The sequence below is a fragment of the Mchenga conophoros genome, linkage group LG5 (assembly GCF_057382185.1).
Source record: "Mchenga conophoros isolate Kocher_MC1m ecotype Shallow Benthic linkage group LG5, M_conophoros_male_GT1.1, whole genome shotgun sequence".
Lineage (NCBI taxonomy): Eukaryota > Metazoa > Chordata > Actinopteri > Cichliformes > Cichlidae > Mchenga > Mchenga conophoros.
The window spans coordinates 1,568,523-1,585,188 of NC_140530.1; the positions used below are offsets into that span (position 1 = coordinate 1,568,523).

The 16,666-nt window shown below is 46.5% G+C and overlaps 2 protein-coding genes across 26 annotated transcripts in view; both read right to left on the bottom strand.

Moving 5' to 3' along the window:
• Positions 1-6,416, bottom strand: part of nfasca (neurofascin homolog (chicken) a) — a 165,538-nt gene extending 159,122 nt beyond the window's left edge. For 11 of the 24 annotated variants that reach the window (XR_014892382.1, XR_014892385.1, XR_014892386.1 and 8 more), the window contains exon 1: positions 6,209-6,415. The gene's annotated coding sequence lies outside the window, so the exon portion shown is untranslated. Of the gene's footprint in view, positions 1-6,208 lie in introns of all 24 variants that reach the window. The other 13 variants (XM_085272795.1, XM_085272789.1, XM_085272785.1 and 10 more) reach the window with 4 other exon arrangements.
• A 6,880-nt stretch (positions 6,417-13,296) lies between these two features.
• On the bottom strand, positions 13,297-16,227 carry LOC146573554 (uncharacterized). 2 transcript variants are annotated; one of them, XM_085272804.1, is made up of 2 exons: positions 15,903-16,227; positions 13,297-14,251 (listed from the first exon to the last, which is right to left on the bottom strand). In XM_085272804.1, exons 1-2 carry the CDS (start codon positions 16,087-16,089, stop codon positions 13,482-13,484), a joined length of 957 nt encoding a protein of 318 aa, XP_085128930.1. In that variant the 5' UTR covers positions 16,090-16,227; the 3' UTR covers positions 13,297-13,481. The 2 variants fall into 2 exon arrangements, with proteins under 2 accessions (XP_085128930.1, XP_085128929.1); XM_085272803.1 differs by having other exon boundaries at positions 15,873-16,227.
• Positions 16,228-16,666: the final 439 nt, after the last annotated feature.

Genomic DNA, 16,666 nt, shown 5'->3' on the forward strand with positions numbered 1-16,666 from the left:
GGAACACCCTTCCTCTCGACCTCCGCGCATCTGACTCCATTGCACTGTTCAAATCACGATTAAAAACCCACTTATTCAATCTTGCCTTTCCCTCTAGTTAATATTTCTTTTATGATTTTATATCATGCACTTCTATGCTCATTTAAATTCTTGTTTGCTCTGTACCTGTTGCTTTCCTATGTATCAGTGACAGCTACCTGCTTGCATACTTAGTACTTGCTTTGGTCCTATTTCTATTATCCTCCTTCTATTCTCTATGTTACTTGTTAAGCACTTTGGCATACCCTTGGTTTTTAAGTGTGCTTTATAAATAAAGTTTATTATTATTATTATTATTATTATTAAACAACAGAAACCAGTCCACCTTCTTCTCTGCTCTATAATCCAGTTCTGGTGCTGTTGCAATGACACACAGGGATAAGCGTGCTCTCTCATTGTGATGGAGCTAACCAAGGTTGCATTGTTGCTTACATTAGCTGGTAGCTCCAGTTTCACTTTCTCAGCAGGCCTGACTGAAGCATCAACGCTTGGATCAACAGGCACAGAGGAGACGTCAATTTGTAAGCATAGGACAAAAGAAAGGAATCAAAGTATGCACTAATGTCTCACTATAGAACTGCACTATCTCCTGTGACCAGGAGATATTTTATTTTGTATTCTTATGATCACAGTTATAATCAGAAGTATCAATCATTAATCATTTACCATTGTTGAACCAGTTGACAGAATAATCTTTGAACCACATCTATGTTAACATTAATCTACACAGATTATCAGTACTTTAATCAGTCTATTGTTGTTCTGTACTATTCATGTTATTTGCTTAAAGCTGTTTCACAGTTCTGTAACCACTCAGAAGCCTGTGGGTCCTGCTGGACCCTGCCTTAGTTCTATGTTCAGTTCTGCACGTACACAGGCCTTTAAAGTACATGCACGCTCTTATATAACACATGAATGTGTACACACACACTTAGTAAGAATAGGAGGGTCGTCTGAGGACAGTTTTCTGATAGATATACTTTCACAATAGACACGAATAGATATACACACCACACACACTGGTTTTCTCTGAGTGCTGGGCTGAGTGGAAACATCTGGAGGCCTTATAAGGAGAACTTGTGGAGTGAGGGGAACTTCCTGAGTTCTGAGAACTGACTGATACTTATCATGTGACTTGACGTCATCATTGTAATAAAAGCCTTGTGAGATGCTTGTTCGGGGGAGATCGGCTCTAAAAGGCTTGTGATGCTCATCTTCCCCATATGTACATATGTATAATAAAAATCACTATTCTGACATCTACTGAGACCATGCAGTCGTTTGTCTTCTCCTCAAAACACGAATCATGACACTCCAAACGCTGGTTCTGATCATCTGGACGTTTTCAGTGGGAGAAACATTTCGTCATCATCAGCTGACGTCTTCAGTCTCAGCAGGTTTCAATCTTACAAACAGGACATGTGCATAATGACTGAAACCAGCCCACTGAGGGAACAATGGGCTGTGAGGTCAGTTCCTTCATCATTATTATGCAAATTCTCATGACTATTGATCACCAACAACCACTGATCAGTAACCATGAGTCCCATTCACAGAGAGTTGGGGAATGGCTGCAATCACAGCATGTAAGATGGTGACAGATGTACCCTTAGGCCCCTCCTCGATTCAGAGATGGTCTTTACCTTTTCACGTGAATGGCCTCCTTGACTCCGCCCTCAAACCAGCGTTCCTCCTGACCTCACAGCCGGTTGTTGAATGGTACTCATGGTCATTGATCAGTGGTCAAGAAATGTTTCTCCTGCTGAAAACATCCAGATGAACAGAATGAACTTTTGGGATTGACTTACCTGGATGATTGAGCATGCATCAAGACATAACTGCATTATGTGTGGCAGTGGCTTGGAGTCCAGAAAGCATTATATGCCAGCTCAAATATTACAGTCAGCATTCATACTAAATCCCATGCCAGGTGAGCATGTCTACACCTGAACAACAGATACCCCGTGCCAGGTGATCATACTGATGCCAGCGGGCTTCCTTAATCACTGGGCACCATCTTACCCACAATCCACTTGGCCTGGCTGCGCCCCATCTGCACTGGCTGCTCCCTTTATACTGGAGTGCAGCCAACAGAGCAGACCACAGCCACACAGTCTGCTGCTACATGTTCTAGAGTTACCTCGGCTTTTATCACTAAAGCTCACAAAAGGATCGGTTCGTTTCCTGCCACTACATCTGATCTGTTACAGTGAAACAGCTTCTATAATACATCTATGTATCTGTACGATCATAAGGACACATTTACTGTATATCACTGCCATCTGCTGACTAAACACATGAACTGCAGCATCACGTAACCACAGCCAGGTTTCTCCTACAGGATCATATATATTATTACCCCTTTGTCTGTGTTCAGAGTATGAAACGCTGTCATGCTGATAACCAGAGTGTCACAAACAGGAGAAGAACTTCAGTTCTTACGACTGATTAAACACAGAGCATCTAAGACCTTGTCTTCCAGTAACACCAGCATACTTCCTTCAACGTGCACATTAAGCACATGTGCAATATTTATGCTGAAAAGCGAGTCCGTTCATTACTCGACTGGGTTACTGTAAATCATTATTATCAGGCTGCTCTTTGTGTTGTTATATCACTGCTGCATCATTAGTGACTGATGGAGTTTTAATGTTGTGGGGCAGGGGTGTCCAACCAGCTATGAGCCAGTCCTGCAGGTTTGAGATCTCACCCTGGGTCAGCACACCTGAATCACATGATTAGTTCATCACCAGGCCTCTGGAGAACTTCAGGACATGTTGAGGAGGTCATTTAGATCAGCTGTGTTGGATCAGGGACACATCTAAAACCTGCAGGACACCGGCCCTCCAGGCCTGGGGTTGGACACCCCTGCTGTAGGGTCTTCACCCTATGAAGTGCTGTAAGTCAGCTGTTATAGTGAGCTGTTGGTATACACAGTCAACTGAAGTGAATGAAACCGGTCATTCTGTTTCATGTTATTGTGTGAATGAATCTTTATTCTTTCTTCTACCTTATTATTCTAGCTGCTCCGACCTTTGCTGGTTAACTCCTCCCTCAGTTTTCATCCGATTTTCACCATTCAAACTTTAAACTGTTCTGCTCCTTCTGCTGATGCCTACTATATCTTTTGGTGCTCATAACTTTTATACTTTTTGAGATACTAAGCTTTTTATGCCATTTTTGGCCCATTTTGCTGACAGGGACCACATTACCAGTTTTGCTTGCTGGGCTGAGCCGTGTTTTAGCTCAGTGAGATGAGGGCCGGTTCGAATCCCGCTTATGGCAACATTTCCAGAGTGTAAACAGTTCAACTGTTTTCACTCTTTTCAACACAATTTTCAGCTTTTTCACCTTTTTTTAGCACAATTGAGTTTCTTCTGCACAGTGCACATTTTTCTCTCATCATATCTTTGTTTGAGATCAGAACTGGTTTGGCTCAGTGGGATGAGCAGCCGCCGTGAGATTCGGTGGCAAAAGGTTCGAATCCTACATGTGACAATTGCTGGACATCTTCCCTGCTTGCGTGTGTTGCCAGGGCAACTTGTCAACTGAATTTAATACATGTAATCTGCTTCCTTAACGCTGCTTAGTGTACCCTTTCGAATACAACAGTTTTCAGCCAAGAGTTGAGTGTTTTCAGCAGGCAGTTCTCCTTCAGATTCCACTGCACGGCATTTTCGCAGGAAATGCAACTTTTTCTAGTTTTATTTCATTTTTAGGGCTACTACAGTGTGAAGCTGTGCTGGGTGAACTGGTCAGAGCCATTATAGGCCTGGGATCGTTGGCCAATGTCAGGAAGCAACTTCAATGATCAAATATACATTGAGCAGCTGGCCAGATGGGCATTGTTCCTGACGTTCCTCTATCCTAAGTACAAAAGCAAACATGTTTTCAGAAAAGAACACGTTAAAGAGTTAAAGTGTGAGCTGTGGGCGTGTTTGGGACTCTGCAGCCGAGCTCTTAGACAGACAGAGCAGCTGAGTGTGTTTGGACATGGCAAACCACAGTGAAGCATCTCTTTAACCCAAGGGTGTGCTCTCAGGCGGTTAGAGGGTCTTGTATGTGATTGTAGTGTTCGTGAGAAAGTTCGTCAGCCTACTGATAGCAGCGCATCGATTCACTCAGTAAAGGAACACGTCTGTGTCCTGAGTGTGCAGAACCCCACCCAGCAGGAAAGCACCAAACGAAGCTGACCGCCCCGACATGCTGTGGTAGACGTCGATCCACAGTGTGGACAGAGGGGAACTCTGTGCTGGGGCAATAATGAGGACTGAAGCTGGGCCAGCCTGAGGTCAGATCAAAGCCTGTGAGCTGAGAGGACATGGCGTTTGAATCTCTCTGATCTTATTTTATCAGCCTTTCCTCTGCTGTGTGAAGCTGTCGACTCCAGAGACAATTATTAGATCAAACTTCAGTGTCGACAGCTCACATCAACTCTGAAATGACTTCTACAAGCACAGGCGCCTCACTTCCTGTGAAAGCTCTGTGTGTGCTGACAGCAGTACAGAGAATGTAACATCTATACAGGCTCATGTAAGTGAACACACACTGATCTGAACACTATAATTATTACAATCAGTACTGTCAGCTGCACACTCCTGCCCTGCATGCTCACATGCTCCCTGCTCTCCTCTATCTTTGCCTGACAGCAGTGAAGCGCACCGTAGGCGCCTGGGCTCATGTACATCTTATTCTTTATGATGTTTGATTCGACAGAGGTGTTCGGTCAGGTGGCCTTCTTCATCTATGTGACCTGGGAGTGCCGGGTCCACTGGCTGTGGCCCCCTGTGGCTACATGAGGTGTGGAAACTCAGCAGAATTTGGTTCTTGTCCTTAAAATGTGAAGCTTTCATAAAGACAAAGGTTTGCTGTTGTTAAAGCTCATTAATGTTAATCCTGAAACCTGATTATGTGCTTATGCGTTGACCATGGGACAGTCTGTGCCTCAGATGCCCTCTAGTGGGAAAAAGGAACTACAAGCAGATTAACTCTGACTCTTTTGAATGTATTAGAGGACTTATACATCATTTATTACTGGGCTGGAAACTACACAAACACAGGGTAGGTGCATTAGGCTCTCATTACAAGTCAATACATCCATACAGCTACTCTGTGGCTGCAAAACACACAGATCACAGCCGCTATCCAGTATAGGAACAGCAGGAATATGACAGGCACACAACAGGAAGACATGCTGCATGTATGCAGGTCACAGAAACGTAGAACAAGGCTCCAAAGATCACACATTAGAGAAGAACAAAGCTGTCCAATCACTGTTGTTCTTTAGCGTCCACATGAACCTGCTGCTGCATGTCCTCAGTGCTGTAACCTCAATACAGAAGGTTTATACACAAAGCACTGGGCTGATCAGCATCCACCACAGCTAGTTACGTCATATGAGACATAATAATCAATCGTGATCATTGACACACTGTTAGCTGCCAGCCTGAGGCAGTGCGTGCTCTGTTAACACTGTTAGGACACAGACACTGCTCAGCACCGCTGATGACTCCTCACGCAGCTGGGACAGGCTTACCAAAGCTCTATAACACACAGCTAAGTTTCTTCTGAGTGGACGAACATGACAAAGTGCTGTTTGATAGCTGCTGTTGGCGAACACCACACAAACTCCTCTAAATCGGCTTTCCGATGTGATGCAGTTCCGGCGCTCACGGCCATACCTGCCTCGCTGTGCGCACAGGCTGCAGACCCGGGGCCTAAGTTGAAGCCCTTTAAATGTCCTCGTTCGGTCGTCCTCTGCAATGACACCTCCTCTCCCACATCACACAAAGGCCTCTGCAGATGCACACAGCCAGGCTGGGACGCTCAGCTCCGCAGACTATCTTTATTTGCAATTTGCGCAGAGCAGCAGAAATCCCACAAAACCGCAGCATCATCCAGAAAATGCGCAGAGAGAAGCGCGGTGGGGGAGGGGGGGGGGGGTATCTGGCGCACCGAGTGGCCGGTAAACGATGCAAATTACGTGTAAACTGCGCTCCGAGCCCCTGGGACGTGGCTCAGGCTGCAGCATTTTTCACATCATCGGTTCTCCTCGGGATCCAGTGCGGCCGGAACCAGGACACCACCCGATGCGTCAGCGCTATGGGAGCCACGACTATGCCCATCATAGAGCCTCCATCACGGTGGAAAGTACAAACGGTCCGCTTACCTGCGATTGTCAGCCGCTCCACTTTCCGCTTCACCACCGGGCACCGTCAGCTCGGCATCAGAAAACTATCCACCTCCTCCTCTGTGCTCTTTCTCGTTAATGCAGTGCAGGGCTCTCCTCCGGCTCGCTCCCTCTCCGTTGTGGTCTCCGCACCTCCTCCCTCCTTGTCTGCGCTCTCTCGGGTCTGCTAGCGAGCATCCGGGTGTGCAGATGTGTGCACATGGAGCTGATGGGCAGGTGGTGGAGCTGGAGGACAAAGAAAAGAGGGAGAATTCAAAGTGCAAAAGATGAGAGAGGTTTGATTTTTGTGACAGGGTTCAAGCAAAAACTAGGCGCGTGCATGTGCTGGCTTTATTCTACTTTGACAGTTTGTAGGGCAGTCAAAGGAAAACATTTACATTTTAGAAGCTTTTGCTATAATGGACATACAGAATGATAAGAAACGTCAGATACAACCCCCATACATCTCTACACAGCGCAGCAGCAAGCAGCACGGCTTGAAGTAACGCTGTATGGCAGTGCTGTCATTTTGGCCTTCAAATCAATCTGCTGAGCTTGAAGGAGAGGTCAAAGGTCAAATGGGATACAGTAGACCTGTAAGAATCAGCAGCTCTTTAGTGGGCTGGACGCAGATGTGTGAGGCTCTCTGATGTAACTGTGAAGCTGAACACCTTCATCTTCTGTCAGTGCGGCAGCAGCCCGGGTGGCTAACACACTGTCGTCTATGTTAGCTAACTAGTGACAGCATCCATAACTGAGTGACTCACACTGAAACTGAGAATAGGTGTGAGGGCGTGGCTTTAGTGCCGCAACAGTGAGTCCATGTTAAGACAACATTAACACAGGTAATCTGGGCAGCATTGCTCACATGAGAGCACAGGTGTAGACCACTAAGTGCCTGGAAATATTTGTTTTTGTATGTCAATCATTGTGGAACTAAACTCGTGAGTCCGTGAGCATTTTATTCAGTGCCAGAGAAAGTGAGAAGCACTGAACCTTGAGGTGGACACTGATCCTCGCAGCTGCAGGAATACCAGCCCATAAAACGCAGCATCTTAATATCCATGCAATACGTGATGGTGCTGTCAGGGAGCTGTTACAAGGACCAAACCAATGACACTGAACCAGCTGACCTCCACAGAGCCCCCGTACATCACATTCATTTATTTCAGCCTCTACACATGACTCACGGTTCAGCACTGCAACTCTTTAGGAAGTCTGACACGTTGTGTTGTATTTGTAGACGCTAAAAAAGTAAGTGGATACACAGTTTTATGGGCTCTGCATAGAACTGCAGTGCATTCTGGGTGTTCAACCAAAACCAGGACCGATGCCAACAGCAAACAAAGAGGGAAATATACCAGTGAAGTCTGACACACAGTGTGACGCTAACGATGAGGAACATTCTTAGAAGAAATTCAGAGTAATGGGAACAGAAGGTGCCTCGATTTATAGGAAACACCATAATGTGCTATACTCGTGACCCGTCACCTGCAAACAAGGGCACAGTTATAAACCAGTTCCAGCTCTCATGGAGACGTGGTGGAGCCAGTCAGGCACCACTGGTTCTGTAATACATGCAGAGCATCTCCTCACCCTGGACTCAAAGTCAGCGTCACTGTCCTGTGTACAGTCATACACAGAATCTGAAGCCCTCAGTGGACACTAAAACAATATAAAGACTCACTCTTTTTACAGTTTATTTTACACAATAGTTCATATTCTGCTGTGATCAGTTTACTTGTTTATATTTTTACATCCCATTGCACATATTTAATAGTATTTAATACTGCAATGTAGTAGTTTCGACATTTATTACAGCAGTGTTTGTGTTTGCATACATCCTTCACATTACTGCCACCTTCTGGCTGCAGTCAGCAAAATCCTGCTGCTCACATACAAGGTCTTAAATAATCAGGCCCCATCTTATCTTAATGACCTTGTAGTACCATATCACCCTATTAGAGCACTTCGCTCTCGCTCTGCAGGCCTACTTGTTGTTCCTAGAGTATTTAAAAGTAGAATGGGAGGCAGAGCCTTCAGTTTTCAGGCCCCTCTTCTGTGGAACCAGCTTCCAGTTTGGATTCAGGAGACAGACACTATCTCTACTTTCAAGATTAGGCTTCAAACTTTCCTTTTTGCTAAAGCATATAGTTATGGCTGGACCAGGTGACCCTGGATCCTCTCTTAGTTATGCTGCAATAGGTGTAGGCTGCCGGGGATTCCCATGATGCACTGGGTGTTTCTTCTTCACTCACTGTGTGTTAACAGACCTCTCTGCACTGAATCATATCTGTTATTAACCTCTGTCTCTCTTCCACAGCATGTCTTTATCCTGTCTTCCTTCTCTCACCCCAACCAATCACAGCAGATGGCCCGCCCCCTCCCTGAGCCTGGTTCTGCTGGAGGTTTCTTCCTGTTAAAAGGGAGTTTTTCCTTCCCACTGTCGCCAAAGTGCTTGCTCATCTTATTGTAGGGTCATTACCTTACAGCAGGGCTGCCCAATCCCGGTCCTCGACAGCTACCGTCCTGCAGCTTTTAGATGCATCCTTGTTCCCACACACCCGAATCAAATGAATGGCTTGTTATCAGGCCTTTGCCAAACACGATGGCATGCTGAAGAGGTAATCAAACCATTTGATTGAGCTGTGTTGGAGTAGGGATGCATCTAAAAGCTGCAGGATAGTAGCTCTCGAGGACTGGGATTGGGCAGCCCTGCCTTACAGTATAAGGTGCAGTGAGGTGACTGTGGTGATTTGGTGCTACATAAATACAAAGCGACCTGAGAGCTGACAAAGCTCCGTCACTGCTGGTTTTCAGTCAGATCTGGGGGGCAGCTGGTCCATGGACAGCTTACACAGTGGGGTATGTGTGAGTATGTGTGAGCCGAACCTTCACCCCTGCTGAGCATCCATGCAGGCAGGGGCGGGACTTTGTTTCGATGGGCACACCAGGCAGCCAATCACATGCAAAGACAGACTGGGATCATACCATTATGTGAAAGAAGAAAGGGGGGCAGACGTTCTGAAGACGGGGAGTGTAGTGGTCCAGGTCCACAGAGAGACGGGGAGTGTAGTGGTCCAGGTCCACAGAGAGACGGGGAGCTGGGTAAAGTCATTTTCCACTGTGGAGGACAAACACTTTCAAACTTGTCCATCACAGCAACACAAACTGCCTCCTTTAAAAAGACTCGATGTGCAGTTCAGTATTGACAGTGACATCACATGAAGTGCATATAAAGTGTGTCTGAATGGCAGAGATGCAGACATGTGTGCATGTGGCACAGAGCCATGGCTCAGTGTCTGAGTGAGCTTGAAGCCGTTTATGATTCCGAACCACAAACAAGCTCAAACTTTGGACTTTGAAGCCTCTGTTCTTCACTCTGCACTGCAGAAATGTCAGGTTTTTACAACTACAGGTAACAAAAGAAAACAAAAAGCTAATAAAACTGGACAGTAAGGACAATGAGCCACACATCAGCTGACAGACCAGAGAAACCAGTTTGTGACAGCTTGTCAGTCTGGTGGACAGGCTCTCCTCCACACTGTTCTCATTCATAAAGTGCTTACAGAGCTGAGCATTGGAGAGTGGACAGTACGTCCTCGGCTCATCATAAACTCATTGTGGCAGAACAAAAGTTGATAGGTTTGTAGCTTGAACCTATTCGCTGGAACGTTGAGGACAATATAATTACACAGCAAGCAAGACACGAGTAGGCAAAGTTCTTCATGTTTCTCGTGCACGGGAGAGACCGGACAGACGCCGTTCCTTCGCTTGACCCCAGCTGCTCTCGTCCGTTCCCCCGTAACACTGCTCTTTTATTGAGGTTACGTGAATATGCATAGGGTCATTAACATATGACGTCTACATACACACAAAGAGTACCGTGTGTGTGTGTGTGTGTGTCTGTGTGTGTCTGTGTGTGTCTGTGTGTGTGTGTGTCTGTGTGTGTGTGTGTCTGTGTGTGTCTGTGTGTGTCTGTGTGTGTGTGTGTCTGTGTGTGTCTGTGTCTGTGTGTGTCTGTGTGTGTCTGTGTGTCTGTGTGTGTGTGTGTCTGTGTGTGTCTGTGTGTGTGTGTGTCTGTGTGTGTCTGTGTGTGTGTGTGTCTGTGTGTGTGTGTGAGGTCCAGATGTGACCCTGTGAAGACTCCCCCAAAGCTGGTGCCAGGAGTCTAGCGGTCCATCTGAACAAAAGGCTCTTATACTTAAACAGATATACGTGTGTTTGCTAAACCATATATCAGCAAGAGAAGATACGACCTCTCCTAGGAGGTGTGTGATCTATGCCAGAACACTCTGTAGAGGAGTGAACGCCCTCTCCTCTTCATGCTACACAGAGTTGTTACAGACCTCCTAGGATGAGACATTCTTTCAATCTACAAATGATTATACACTTCTAAGCACATATGAGTAAATGTTTCTAAGCATAAATGACAATCAACAATACAAAACCTAACAAAAGTGACTCTTATTGCTCCTGTCAACATGAACCAATGTAAAAATATTGGCCACAGCCACCCAGCCTGCTGACGTCTCGTTCTGCACTGACAGAAGATGAACGTGTTTTTAAAACGGATTTGTTGAAGCCAGCTTCACAGTTACATCAGAGGGCGGGGCTCCACTACGCACACCAGCCTTCATACGCTTTCATGTCACAGGTCATGAAGGGAGCTGCTGTAACAAACCTGGCTGATGGAGGCCAGCCTCCCAGGCTGCTCCGCTCGGTTTCTGTCAGAGATCAGCAGGGTGGACGATTCTGAGCACTTAGAGCTGGGAGAGGCACCACTCCCACTTCACCTCCATCTGAACTGAACATCCCATGGTGGGCCATGCTCATGAGATCTGAGCTTAGGAGTATTTAATCAGAGAGCCAGCCCAGGCCCTGGATCCTGACGATCCACAGGCTGTATTTAATATTTACAACTTCAAATGAAATCAGAGACGTTTCCAAACTGGAGAAACAAAGAATTTAAACTGGATGTCATTTTAATGACAGTGATGAAAGTAATGATTGGACTGGTGGTGAGGTGTGCGTGTTCCAGTAGGACAGGGGTGGGCACTCTCAGTCCACGAGGGCCGGTGTCCTGCAGGTTTTAGATCTCACCTTGGGTCAACACACCTGAATCACATGATTAGTTCGTTACCAGGCCTCTGGGGAACTGCAGGACATGTTGGCTGTGTCCCAATTCAGAGACCGCACGCTTGAAGCACGCATTTTAAGTGCGATTACGTCACCGCCACGCGACGACGGCTGTCCCAATTCGAAGTGTACTTCAAATACGCCTCGGTTTCCCCAAATATCAAGCGTGGTCCCATATATCCCACAATTCATAGTGCGGCGGTGGGTGTGGATAATTTTGCGGCAAAATACGGCAGAAGGGAGCGGCGGAAGAGTGAACTGTCAGAAAGAAGTACTGAATATGACGTTGTTACGAGTTCAAAAATTGGGGATGGAGACAAGAGGAAAAACCACAATACCGGTAACAACACTGGTCCGGCCGGGTTGAGTCAAACCATGATTTTAATAGTCACACCTCTGTCAGTGCGCCCCAGGGCAGCTGTGGCTACAATGTAGCTGCCATCGCCAGTGTGTGAATGTGTGTGTGAATGGGTGAATGTAGTGTAAAGCGCTTTGGGGTCCTATGGACTAGAAAAGCGCTATACAAATGCAGGCCATTTACCATTTAAGTCACACGTGTGGGAGATGGACACCGTACGCAGACAGCATCAGATCTCCAAATGGTGGAGCATTGATCAAACTCTCTCTGGTGCCTCCACCTTATCATAAAAGCCTAAACATTCACATGCTTTCTCTCACACGGCGCCTAAGCTACGACCTTGGCTCCCCGTTTATCTGCTCCTGCTGAGATGGGGCAGAAAACTCCAGCATGCTCTCTTCTAATCAGACAAATAAGGCGATGACTCTCTGCAAACAGTATTTCTTATAACATCATAAAACAATATCATTCATCCACAATAAATCAGCAGTCTAATGTAATGCAAATCAGTTTAACTAATGCAATAGTTATCAGCTTCTTCTAATTCAGGAGCATAATGCAAACTAAAACTACATAATAATTCACAATCTTTAGTTAGGGGCATAACATGGCATAAAATAATATTATAATTTAACAACGTCACTTATTTATGTGCGAATGTTTAATAATGAAGAACATTAAACATGACTGTTGGCCACATGTCAGCAAAGTCATGTGACATTAGTGACGTTTGTACTAACTTGGTTTCAAAGCCTTTTAAATATACGCTGTTCAATAGTCGACCTTAATCTGACAGAGACTCTGATGATTTATGGATAATTAAAGTCAGCCATATATCCACAAACACAACGAGCTGAAAGTCAGTGATGCTGCTCGGTCCTGAACATCACGGCACAAGCAGGATTCACTGCACTGTTAATGTGAGCTGTGTTATATTGCTGCCTCTGTTCGGTGGTGTCGAGCCAAACGCACTTTAACGTGTGTTTGAACGAGCTGACGGTTCACTTGTTAAGCTGAAAGAAAGATGCTTTAATCACAGCAGTCACACATGTGTCCACTGCACCATACTCAACTAATCAAAGTGATGTCATGATAAAAATGAATGAACAACAAAACATTTTTCTCCTTCATTTCTGTCAAACAAAGCTGAATATAACATTTCTCACGGTTAGTATTAAGGTTGCTAGGCAACCTGAACAGCGCGACGGAGGCTAGACCGTCCCATTTCACAAGCCTCTCACTTCCGCACTTCTCGTACTTCCTAGTACGCACCGTACGTAGTGCGCGTACTTCAAGCGTGCAGACCCTGAATTGGGACACAGCCGTTGAGGAGCTACTGTAGCCATTTAAATCAGCTGTGTTGGTTGGAGGACACAAAGCCTGCAGGGACACCGGCCCTCGTGGACTGAGTAGGATGTCATGTTCTCAGATTGCCACACTGAGCCTTCCACAGACAGTGCAGAGAAGGAAACAAAGCATTATGAACCATGTTCAGGAACGGTCTGTGGCCTTAGAAACAGCACGGCTAATTCTCACAATAATACAAAGATACAAAAGTGCAGCATTGAAAGAGAAGACAAAGGAGACATGGTTTACTCTCCCATCTTTAATGTCCAGCCTCGCCTGTCTGCGTAGCTACAACTACACTCATTAACACCAGCACACGTCACCGCATCTGCAGTTGTCATGTTTATTGCACAACAAGACACAAGCACACACCACCACTGTACACCACTAGAAGAAACAGTTCTTGGTGTTTACACATGAAGCGGGTTCCTACTGGGACAACTTGCAGTGTGGCGCTCGGCTCCAGCCGGCCCTCTCTCTGGTGTGAAGCCTGAAGTGGGTGTTAAGATGAGCTGACTGGTTGAAGCATTTCCCGCAGACGTGGCAGCGGAAAGGCTTCTCTCCGGTGTGGATGCGGTGGTGCCTCTTCAACATGCTCACGGTGGTGAAGCTCTTCCGGCACACCGCACAGCTGTATGGCTTCTCTTTGGTGTGCCAGCGCATGTGGACCTCCAGCTGGCAGGCAAAGTTGAAGCCCTTCCCGCACTCATTGCAGCTGTGCCACCTCTGGATGCTCTGGCTCGGATGATGGGGCCGCGATGACGACGCCTTCAGAGACTTTACATTTTTAATCTGCAGTATGTGAGCACTTTGCTTTCCGTTTGAGCGCAGCAGCCCCTTCACCTGCTGCTCATTTCTCACAGTCCTGTGTGTCTTTGCAGCGGTGGCACGAGAATCACTCTGAGCTGCGTTAGCGGCCGCTGGCAGGCTGTTACAGCACTGCTGCTTCCTGCTGTCCTCCCCGTCCGTCTCCGTCTTCACCTCTGGGGATGTAAGCGGAGGCAGCGAGGCGGTTTGGGCAGGTGGAGCATTTAACCTCAGCGGCTCAACGCTCCTGCAGTTTCCTTCCTCAGAGTTGCTTACCTGGTGCGAGCAGTGACTTTGAGCGTTTCTTTGTTCATCTTTGACGTGTGACCCTGCACTCCTTCCACACTCAGACGCACAGAGCTGACCGTCTTCCTGGGCCTGAGAGTGGGGTTCTGAAAGGTGACAGACATCACAGTCATGCTGGGTGGATTTATGCACGGTCAGTGAACACTACGATTCACAGTGGTGCTGTAGTGGACGCACAAATCTGCACATGTGAAGATGGCTGAAGCTGGAAACATGTTGAACACTGACTGTAAGTAAAAGCACTTTAATGCTGTATTTGCCTCCTTCCTCATTTTCTTTAAACACGCGTCACGTTTCAGATCATCACACCAAATGTGTCACCTTCGGCATCACTGAGGAGCACCTGGAAACACTCATCTACCTGCTTCGCTCTGCTTCTCCTGTTCTTTGCATCACTACCCACGCTCGATACTCTTGCTCTAGTCCAATCATCTTCTCGCCCGCATTCTTTGAGCCAATCAGCCTCCGCTTTGCATGCTTTAAATCTGTGCTCTCTGCCATTCAGACAACCCTCCTCGTCAGCCTCATTCTTCATCTTCACTACCACTGCATCCTGTCCTACATCCTATCTGCCATGATCGTGATCAGAGTCTAATCATTCATTTCTCTATCTCAGTGAATCATGTTCAGTTCTTCCAAGTGATCTGCCCTTATTGAACTTTAATAAGTAAATATAAACACTGTCTTGTTTTAAAGGGGGGAAGCTATCCAAGCCGAGCTGGCTCTAATAAACTAATGGATGTGTGACCCTGAGTGTTTCACAGCCTCAAGTCATTTATCACAGCAAAGCACAGTACTGGGATTAATGCTGATGAATAATATAGCGTAGTGCAAAGACACACACTCTTACACTCTGAGGCGATGGATGCTGCTATAAACAGAAATCTCTTTCGACTGATATACAGTTGGGGTCAGTGTAAGGGTCAGTGTAAGGGTGTCTAACAGATACACCCTACACATGTTGACTGGACACACACAGATTGTGCAGTTAGAGTGTGTCTCCCTGGTGTCTGGAGGTCTATCTACAGAAACGTGTTTCACAGGGACAAACTGAACGTGGGTGTTTTGGTTTCCAGCACACAAACCTTTTGCGATCTGCAACAACCAGAGTAAAAATTGTGAACGCAGTATTATTAATTGACGTGAGTCGAGTTCACACAGACGTGACTATGGTCTCGTTACACACAACGTCCTCGGTTTGTTGAAATAATCCCGTCCACACACTGGTCGCTACTGTACCGACACTCATCTTTCACTAAAGTCAAACGTCACTGTTTCCACGTCAAGGTGGTTAGAAAGGAGGCGGAGTCAACTGGACCCGCTCTCCCTACCCAGTGCGCGCTCCCGACGCAGGGGAAACCAGTTCTGTCGGGGATACCTACCCTCCCTACGACACCGGCACCAGTTAAAATCTTAACAACCAGGTTAAACGACTAGTACGTCTGGTACTGACTAGCGAAAACAGCGACGGTTAGCGATCACGTGTCTGGCTGTTTGAAACTGGCTCCTCAGGAAACTCTCTGACGTCATGTTTGTAGTCATCAGCCTGGGTTTAGCTGATTTTTACAGGTTAAACTACCAACAGTGTTGTTTCCAAAGAGCAAACTGACTTCGTGTGTCTGTGCTAGCACACCTGTGGGTAGCAGCGGTAGCTCCCACATAGCTCTATGTGGGAGCTACCGCTGGGACACTTGCGCTGGTTTTTACCAGTGAGCGCCGTGAGCCGATGCTCTTCACCTGACTGCAGCAGTAGCCGCTGGACGGCCACATTCAGGAGCCGTTTGAGTCGCTCGTTCTCCTCCTTGGAGCGCAGGATTTCACTCTGGTACTCCACCACCGTGTCTTTTACGGCGCGAAAAATGTCTTCGGCCGCCGCCGTGAGCCTGTCGTTCAGAAACACGTTGAGGAGCTCCAGCTTGGTCATGTTTTCAACCGCTTTCTCTCAAGACTCGGTGTCCTTCTGTTTACATCCTCTCCGACGGAAGCTAAGATACACCGGCTTCTGGGAGCTGTGTGACGCCACCTGCTGCCTGGTGGCGTCACTTCCGCTTCGCCTTCTTCTTCTTCGACGTGTTTTTGGCGGTTGGCAAACAACAATGCGGTGCACTACCGCCACCAACTGGCTTGGAGGGTGGACCAGAATTCGCTCATACCAAATAATCAAAAATGAATGATCAAAAAAATACTACTATATCGTCATGTCTCTGCATACACATTAGTCTTAGGAACTGAAATAAAGCCATAAAACTTTCACATCTGGAGTTCCTTTGCAATAAATCCTTTCTATCTAGCTTAATCTTTTTTTCTACAAATCTGAATTGAGATATGATTGTCTCCTCTCTCCTGGTCCTCCCTGTTTCTCTTTGAATAGAATAAAACCATCTCCCTGTCCTCTCCTCCTTCCACCACTTTTGCTATCATTTTCTCTTTTACAATGCTCTTCATTTTAGCTTTGCTAGCACTGATATTTAAAACCTCTTGATCTCTCTTAACAGCCTGCT

Coding starts and splice junctions, on each gene's coding strand:
- LOC146573554 (XM_085272803.1), bottom strand. CDS start 16,089: ATGACCAAGCTGGAGCTCCTCAACGTGTTTCTGAACGACAGGCTCACG. Junction 14,252..15,872: donor TCGGCTCACGGCGCTCACTG/GTAAAAACCAGC, acceptor GTCACCTTTCAG/AACCCCACTCTCAGGCCCAG.